At 42.8% G+C, this 9,207-nt stretch overlaps 1 protein-coding gene across 4 annotated transcripts in view; it reads left to right on the forward strand.

Annotated features, from left to right (window-relative positions):
* SLC9A7 (solute carrier family 9 member A7) overlaps positions 1 to 9,207 on the forward strand; it is a 115,420-nt gene that overhangs the window by 12,390 nt on the left and 93,823 nt on the right. For 3 of the 4 annotated variants that reach the window (XR_002099871.1, XM_019529426.1, XM_019529427.1), the window contains exon 1: positions 131 to 424. The exons of the other annotated variant lie outside the window; for it this stretch is intronic. Coding sequence is in view for 2 of the 3 variants with exons in the window: in XM_019529426.1 (XP_019384971.1) it covers positions 181 to 424 (244 nt within the window). In the remaining variant the exon portion in view is untranslated. Of the gene's footprint in view, positions 1 to 130; positions 425 to 9,207 lie in introns of those variants that run through there. 4 annotated transcript variants of the gene reach the window in all.

The following is a 9,207-nucleotide window of genomic DNA, read 5'->3' on the forward strand; positions in this document are numbered from 1 at the left end:
GCCCGGGTTGCGGGGCGGCGTTGCGGAGCCCAGGCTGGGCTGGGCAGGCCTGCGCCTTTAAGAGGCTTGCAAGGAGCAGGGGGCCGGCTCGGGCTGCGCGCCTGTGTGTGTCTGGGCGCGGGCTCCTGCGCACTAGAGCTGCGGGCTGGGCGCACGGGGGCTGCGGCAGCGGCTGCAGCCATGGAGCTGCTGCTGGGGCTGGGACTGGGGCTGGGGCGAGCCGGCGGGCTGCGGGCGGGCGAGCGGAGCAGCAGCGCCCTGGAGGAGCTGGCCACGGAGCAGGAAGCGGAGGAGAGCCACCGGCAGGACAGCGTGAGCCTGCTGACCTTCATCCTGCTGCTCACGCTCACCATCCTCACCATCTGGCTCTTCAAGCACCGCCGCGTCCGCTTCCTCCACGAGACCGGCCTGGCCATGATCTACGGTGAGCCCCTGCCCGCCCCGGGCGACGCTCCCGCCTCTGCCCCGGGCAGCTCCAGGCCCGCCCTGCCCTGCCCTGCCCGGGCCTCCCTCCCAGCCCTTCTGTGGTCCTCAGCAGACCCCCAAGCCGGGGCTGTCCTGCCAGCGGTGCAGCTGGCCCCTCCCACAGTGCTTCCCTGCTGCCCTCCAGGGCTGCCTGGGCTCCTCTGCCTTCTGGCCCAGGGGAGCGCTGTGCCAATGCCAGGTGGGGGCTCCGGTTTTATTAGGGCACCGTGATGGATAGCCCACAATTTTTTTTTACCCCAGGGCATTTGAACCCTGGACAGCGCCCCAGTGTCGAGGTGAGTCTTTCACCTATAGGTGGGGGAAAAAAAGGGTGGGGGCACCTAGAGGAGCGGGCCTTCCAGCCCCACTATGCACAGGGTGCTGTGTCATTTCAGTGCCTGGCTTTATTTGGAGGAGGCTAGTGGGCATTTTGGGGGCTGTAGCTAGGTGGAAGGAGGCTGTCCAGAGAGGCTGTGGCATCTCCATCCTTGGAGGTTTTTAAGACCCGCCTTGGCTGGGATGATCTAGGTCCCTTCTCGCCCTCCTTTTCTAGGAGTCTGTGTGGCCTTTCTCCAAGCTGCCAAGAGATCTATAGGTGCATGGGGAGGAGGGAGAAGAAAAGTGAGCCACCTTATGTAAAGGGGAAGGACCTGTATTATAGTGTGAGCAGGTCAACCCCCCCCCCGCATTACATAACTTGCCTTTTGTGACTAGCTTTAGTTGGGGAGCTGCTATCACGGGCCATACAAAAAAGAAAACTGTTAGCCTGACACTTTATATGTAGTATACAGTGTCCAGGATGAGCTGTGGGTTGGAGTTTTTTTTGTTGGTTTTTTTTTCCCTACCCCTTATAATTATGTTTGGTTACAGCTGCTATCTGTATCATATTGATGGTTGCATTAGAGTATGCGGGGCAAAGGGTTGCTCAGCTTGCTCTCTGCTTTTGGAAGGCAGGCTTGCTAAGAGAGTGTATTAGCAGGTCATCACGCTCGTGGCTTTGCAATACGTGTAACCCAGATACAGATCCTGTGCCTAGCCTTGCACAGGATGAAAAGAAACGTATTTAAACTTTCATGCTCTTGGTTAGGATAGCTATCTGCCAAGGAACTGCTGTTTTGTTATCGTTGGCAGCTTGTGCTTGTGGGCTACCAATTGACTGTAGTGAAATCAGATACCAGGAAAAGTTTGCACAAGGGCATCTGAAGTCTGCTGTGCTGAATAAGAAGCGAGTAGAACAGGCCTTGTCCTTTTACCTACCAAAGCAAAACCAAACCATACTTGGATGTAGAGCAATACTAACCTGCACATTTGCACAGTAGGTGTTTACACTTGCATTCAGCATCACTAGTAATTTGACATGCAGTCTCATGGCTGTTGTAATTAATGACTGGTGCAAACGGGTTACAGGTAAACCTGTGTTGTGTATATAAACCTGTATTAATTTCCTTTGATTTGTATGTGTAATTGGATTCTTACATACTTTGTTACACAGAGAACATAAGCAGTTCTGATCAGAAGCAGTCATCCATTTAAAAATGACTTGTCTACCTTTGATTGGTTAGTATCTTACTGCCAGTAGCACTTCTTCTCTTTCATTAGGTAGGCCGGGTCTTCCAGGCTAGTGTGAAACACCTACTCAGAATTGCTTTGGGTAAGCTTATTCTTAGTAGGCACAGATGAAAATTTCTGTGCACAGGAAAAATGAACCATTTCCTTCCTGATGAGTATTAACTGCTTGTAAGATCCAAATGACTGCTTGTAAAGCAATGGAATTTTCCTCTGCTGATGTTTCTCTTAAACCATCCCAATCTCCTCTCCCTTGCTGCATTGCTGTGCATTTCATTGTATGTACTGTCACTGCTGAAAACTGGAAAACCAAAGGTTAGGGAGAGGGGTAAATTATGTACCAGTGTGTAGTACTTAGCAGTTGAATAACCCTCTGGTGATGCACTGCAAGCATTAATTAGAGTAAAGATTAGGGTGATGTGAACATTACTTTAGCTGTCACCCAAATGCAGTCATTTTTAGAATTGCTTCAGGTAGAATTGTTTTAAGAACTGCTCAGCCTTATAAACCTGTTTTTTCCCCTCGGTGTGCTCATAATGGAAATGTTATGGGTATTGAGAATTTAAATATACTTTTTTATACAGTTATTCATTTACTGTGTCGCTAAAATAGGCAAAACATTTATGTTACAAGCTTACAGGAGTATTTGAATGTATTATGATCACCTCTTCAGGTGTGTTTTGATAGAAAACAGGAAACTTTTTTTCAACTAGGGAAAACTTGGATTTTAAATTAAAGGACATTTTGGGCCTTAATACTAAAGATGGGTTCCTGGCTTCAAATCTGACACAAAGGTGATGAATGTCTATGTTATGTTTCAGCAAATGTACAGTATTTTATCTCATCTTGTACTGCAGGGAAACAATGCCATAAGAAATATCAACACATTTAATCATTGTATGGTTCTGGTGCATGACAATGTGGATTTTTTTTTTTGAACTGCTGCATGTTTTGAAACATCTTGAAAAATGTAGTAGATGGACAGTCTCTTGGTTTCAAGTTTATATTTTGGAGCATGTTCTTGCCATGTCATGGCAAACCTCTAGAGAGATGTTTGAATTTAGTTTGGTTCTTTTTGCAGCTGCTTGTCCTTGTGCCAATAAAGCTATACCAGGGTCTGTCTGTCTGTCTTCATAAATATTCCAGGCTTTCTTTAGAACAAAGAAAACTGTGTAAGTACTATAAAAAATGTAACACAAAAAAGTATTATAATGTTTTATATTCTTTATACAGCAATTTCTTTGTCTGCCTCTTGCGCACACACATTCATATAGGGTATGGTGGTTATGCTGAAAGGAGGCATTTGGTGGGTGCTGAATATTTAGGGGGCATAAAACAACATAAATTTAACTTTTTTAATTAAAAAAAAAAAAAAAAAAGCATATTTGATAAACTGCTCTCCTGTGATGAAGGAGACTTACATGTTCACTTGCACACAGACATGGTCTTCTTAATCCAAAGAGTTTATAATTTTTTTGGGGAAAGGATCTATTACAAAAGAGTTTTAATCAAAAGTGATGTTTCTGGGGGGTCACAGAAGTATAAATGTAATGTATATAGAGCCTATATTGATGTTTCTTAGCTCTAAGCAAAGCATTCTAAATAGCTATATGCAGTAAATTTGGGTACAATACAAGGTGGAATCATTAGACCTGATTTCAGCAAGGAAAAAAGGATCCTGAAATGCCAGGTGATTTGTATTGCAGTGGTTGCTTATGCTATATCCACATGGGGCTTTCTACTTTAAAAAGAAGCTAATCTAATCCTTTCAAAGATTGGATTACATTCCCTGTCATAGGAGCACCAGTTTATAACAGTTGGTTTGGCTGCAAAGAATGAGTTGGTCTGTTAGCTGAATTCTCAAAGGGCTTTATAGGATCTACCCCAAATAAAATATTGCCCGTCTTAAGCTGAGCCAAATTCTAGGTCTTTCAAGTTGTTTTTCTGTTTTAAAAAATGTTTATGACTGGGTCAGGTTTTTCTTATATATTTAGACTTGTGTTATTTACAAGGAATATACATAAAGGCATAATTCCTTGAGCGTAGTAGGAATCGATAGGAACAGCTTATTTGCTTGCAGTCTCAAGCTTCGCTGTGGCCGGTTTTCTACCCATAAGTGTACTCTGTCAGGTCTTCTCAGCATTATAGTATTCTGGGCATGGCTTCCTTACTGCCACATATCTCCATTTCCATGATGTTTCTGCTGCCTCTTTCACTCAGACGGATAGCAGCAATCAAGTCCATCCCCATCTTTGCATTTATCAGCCCTGGGGAAACCCTTTGGACCAGATGGCCTGGCCACTGTCCATGTTAGCATGTGGTCTAGTTCATAGATGGTGGCTGTGCGCTGCATTTGTCTGTCCCTAAACAAAGGGGCATTCAGTTGTTCCTTAGCCTGAATTGATGGTGACTGCCATGGCCAGCAGCTTCAATGAGATGGTCTGATTGCCCAGTTCTTACCATAAGAAAGGCTGCTGCCATACCCTGCCTATGAATGCCTGTCCATTTCCAGCATTGGAAAAATAGGTCGGGAGTAGGAGTGTGCATGTGTTCTGGGTCTGCCCATAGGTAGGGGTATTGGTACCCATGACAGGACTCCCTGACAGCTTGGCCCTGGTTGGCCTATTGGGGCAAATGCTCTACCTCTGCCTTGGAGGGAGAGAGAAAAGAGGACTGGGGAGTAAGGGGTGCTGGGTGTCCTCAGTATCTGAGAGAAATGTACAGCCATTCAAGTGAGTGTGAGAGGAGAGAGATCTTTATGGCTGGAAGCAATCTTTCTTGTGGACAAGCCAGTTCTCTTCCATAAGAAAGCCCTTGAACAGCTGGCTGTATGCTGTCTTTTTGTGCTGGGAGAAAGACTTGTAAATTCCAAGTTTACACATATAAAAAGTTATAGGGGGGAAAAGAGACAAAACTGAGGCTACGAACAGGCATTGCATGTGAGTAAGACCTCTGCCCCAAATATGAGCTGTAATATTTCGATGTCACTGTCATCTTTGGGCTTTAAATGTTTCTAGAATATTTTATCATTTCAGATGGAGGTGGTAGTTGTGTAATAACAATCAATTACATGCCAAGATGCATGTTTATAACACTAAACCCTGTGGATTAGACTGTAATTTGTGAGAGTGTGCAAAGTGCTGAATGTAACGAGGCTTTAATCTGAGACTTTGAGAGACTATACAAGATAAATATAATCACATGGACCTTGTGATATTCTGACTGAAGTCAATGAAAATTGTATATAGAGCAGTGAAGGAATTGAGTCCATGTGGAGAGCTGCATATAAAAGTTTCACAGGTGTGGTAGTAGTGATTCATTTCTCTTTACCTTGGCTTGTATCTTGTATGTAATGTATACCAGCCTATTTTTTATTATTATTATTATTATTATTATTATTATTATTTTATTTTATTTTTTTTAATGAAAGTTCATTCAGCTTTATAGTTTGGTTTATGTAAATTTATTGGGGCATCGCTTCAGTCGATTAAAAGTAACTAACAAAACCTCCATAACTTTTTGGATAATCTTTCTGTAGATGCCCTCAAATCTCTTTCATATCATAGACCAAGTTGAGGTAATAAATTAGTCCATATGATATACCCTTACTTCTAAGCAATAATTCTTCTAGCTAATGGAAAACTGAGAATTTATTTAAAATGAGTATCAAGGAAATGGAATATCAAATGTAACAAAATGTTGAATTCATGTTAACTTCTTTCTATAGAGAAATCTTGTAGTTCTTCACTCAGTTGTTTAATTCTTCAGTGTTCACAGAGAAACCCATATAGCCAAATGTTCCAACCCTTCCCTTCCTCTCTTTTTTTCTCCTTGCCACTACGGTGCTGTATATGATGATATTGGTCTCTGGACGTCGTCTTGAATTTCCATGCTGTGATCAAAAGTGGCAGGTGTTGTTACTAAGGGTATAGTAAATCTGCAAAGCCACTTTTACTTAAGTGTCTAAATCTGGATTTAAGAGCATAACTTTAAGAACCCATATTTTCAAAATGTTCCCCTTCCTTTAGTGATCTGGATCTTCTACTAAAAAAAATCAGTCTACAGTATTTCAAAGTAGATATCGCCAAAGCTGCTTCCCATGCACAAAATGTGATGCATGAATTTCTAGTTGTCCAGCTTCACAGCTTGCTTTCTGATTTGAAGGTCCAATCCAGTTTCAGTGATCCATTAGCACATTGCTTTACATCTATCACTTTTTTTTTTTTTTTTTTTTATTTTGTTCAGCAATCTACTTCCCTGTTCCAAAACTGTACCATAAAGTGGAGGAATGCAGCCAAGTAGCTGCCATAAACTACTAATGTTACCACTGAAGTGTCTGAAGAAGGCAACTCTGCACTATGGTGCCTTCCATTTTATTAGCTATTCATAACAGTATAAGCTAGGGTATAGATCAGTTCTTTGTTTTTGGTTTTGGTTTGCTTTTGATAGTTTCTGTTCCCTATTAGACTCTTGATTACTTTGCTGAATATAATACCTGCTCTGGTTAGCTTGGGAAGAAAATATTGAGTTGTGCCTGTCTTCTGTGCAGGAAGACTCTGTTGGGCAGGTAGGGGCAGAACTACTATTTCTGAAACCAGTTCTAGTCACTTTTTAAAAACACCTTATCAAATTGTTATAGGTAGAAAGTATGGGGATGAAGAGAAAGCTATCCTTCTCTGGTTTAGGTCAGGTCTGGGCTAGAAAATTGTATCCAAGCACCAAGCCTATCCTACAACGGCTGACTTTGCAAGTTTGCTGTAGCACGTGCGTTTTTGGCTGCCTTCCCTTGGGCAGCAAAAAGGTATGCCGTGCTGTGGTTAGGCATTGCAGTATATTCCAACTGCTGCCTAGAGTCCCACTACTTTTTGTGGGACTCTGCAGTGCTTTGTGGGATGCAAGCAGGTAGGTATTGTGGGAGCTTTGGGTCAACTCTCCACTATTTCCTTTTGTCCATCCCATGCTACTTCAATGCTGGTTTTCAGTCTTTGTCACGTTGCTGTCAAAACTTCGGCTGCTGCATGGGTCATCAGACTTCTCCTTTGTGTTTCAGAGATGGCCACCTGAACTTGTCTGTAAATGCAGAACTTCAACAACTATTCCTAAGGATCATCTTTTTCTACTGTACAGGTATAATTGAAGGGAAACTGAGGAGAAGTGAATGGTACATGAATAGAGCTAGATGCTGCAGGTATTTGCTGATCAGATGTATGTGATGGAACCATGCTTCTGGGCCTGCAATTGGGCACTGAGTAGTGAGACTGGATCATGATGCAAATCTAGCATAACCTGTAGGAGCTACAGAACTTCTTGAATGAGGACAGTTGCGCCTTGGAGTTGTGAACTCTGCTCACTGGCTCCACAATGTAGATGTCACAATGAGAACTTCGCTGACTGCAGAGAATTAGGTGGCAATTTAATTACAGAAGTTTGCAACTCTAGACTTCTATTAGTTGAGCAATCAGTTTAGTGAGGGGAAAAATGTAGAATGGAAGTGATTTGGCATTCAAGAATGCAAGGCCACTAATTGTAACCTATTGCACAGGATTGTGACACTAGAAAATACGTAGGAAAAAGAGAGGGTTTGATGAGTTTGCTTCCTTGTTGTATCTTGTTGGCTCTGCAATATCCAGTTGAACATCTTTAGTTCTTTGGGAATTCTGCAGCAGGTCTTCTATTGCTTTCAGTGTTTAAGGGGCTTCCTGGCTATGGTGTTCTAGTACCTTTTACAGGGAGAAGATGCTGCATACCAGAAGTCTTTTGGTCTGGCAGAGCCAGGCATAGCATCCCTTAATGGATAGATGCTTAATCCAGAAAACTTCATATTTGGAAATAAAGCACATGTGGAAGTGTTGGAGTCTCCATTCCTTGATGTCTTTAAATCTTTTAGAAAGGCACCCAGCTTTGATATGTTGTTTTAGTAAAATGTAAGTAATTGGGTTCAAAACATGGGTAACTGGATGAAAGTCTATAATCTGTTTTGTACTGAAGATCAGATGGTCCCTTCCAATCCTTAACAACTGTGAATAAAATGGATATGATGTGTACCTAACACCTTCACTTAAATAAGAAAGCCCTGCTTTTCTTCTCATAGCACTGACAAAGATGAGAACAAAAGTCTGCTTTGTTTCCTTGTGAATGTCCTTCTGACATTATAGGTGTGCCAGTTCTGTTGTTTCATTATTTTTTTAGATAAACAATGATCACTGAAGTATAATTAAAAGACTCTGGACACTGACAAAACTTTAAATAATCCCTTGCCTATAATCCCATCTTTGTTCCATCAATTCAGGTCACTTAGCTATTTCTGAGGCATATTATAACTTGGATATACCCTTTCCATGTGATTAATGGACCATCTGTTTGTTGATTTCAAAGTGGATATATCTATCCCCTTGAACTAGCCTCTCTCTCCCCCACCTCACCCTCCCCTGTCTTTCTATATATTATTTCTTGCATAGTGGCCCAACTTCAACTGGAGAGGTGGAGAATATCTTCTCTGCTCCCTGAGTACTCTCCTCAAAGGTGGGAAATATAGGTGTAACCCTCTTGGGCAGAACATACAAATGCTCTAACCTAGGGGTCAACAATGCTTTGCAGTAGGGAGAATATTCCTGAGTGTGGGCTGCTTCCAACCTGGCTAAAGCCAGAGTTGCAGTCGCCACTCTTTCTTGCAGCATTGCTTCTTATCACTTCTCAAACACAGGCCCTCACCACTAAAATCTCCTAAATCTACAAGCCAGATAAAATGACTTTGAGATGGATTGGGCCCGTGGGCCATAGGTTTGGTCACCTCTGCTCTAACCACTAGATGAAATGAGTAAAAACTGTGTATAGGTTGGGTTCCTCTTCTGGCTGGCTGTGCTTTGGAGAGTGGAGTTGATCATCCATTTCCAGAAGGGATAGCTTAGGTGCCCATCCCCAAGAGAAAATTCTAGGCTGCAAACCCTATAAATGAACATTTTTCGAAGTGTGGGGCACGCTTCCTCCTGGGGGTGTGAAAAGTTCTTTGCAGGGGTATATGTATATCACAGTTGCCAGTTTTCTACCCGTGTACCCTCACTATTTAGCCACCATTGTTGCTGTCCCCCATTGCTAGCTGATGTCATTGAGCAGAATTAGCAGCACTCTGTGGTGGGGGGAATTGCTCACTGGAGCAGGTTTTTCTTGCTGCCAGCT

The sequence above is a fragment of the Crocodylus porosus genome, unplaced genomic scaffold (assembly GCF_001723895.1).
Source record: "Crocodylus porosus isolate Cpor-Errol unplaced genomic scaffold, CroPor_comp1, whole genome shotgun sequence".
Taxonomy (NCBI): domain Eukaryota; kingdom Metazoa; phylum Chordata; order Crocodylia; family Crocodylidae; genus Crocodylus; species Crocodylus porosus.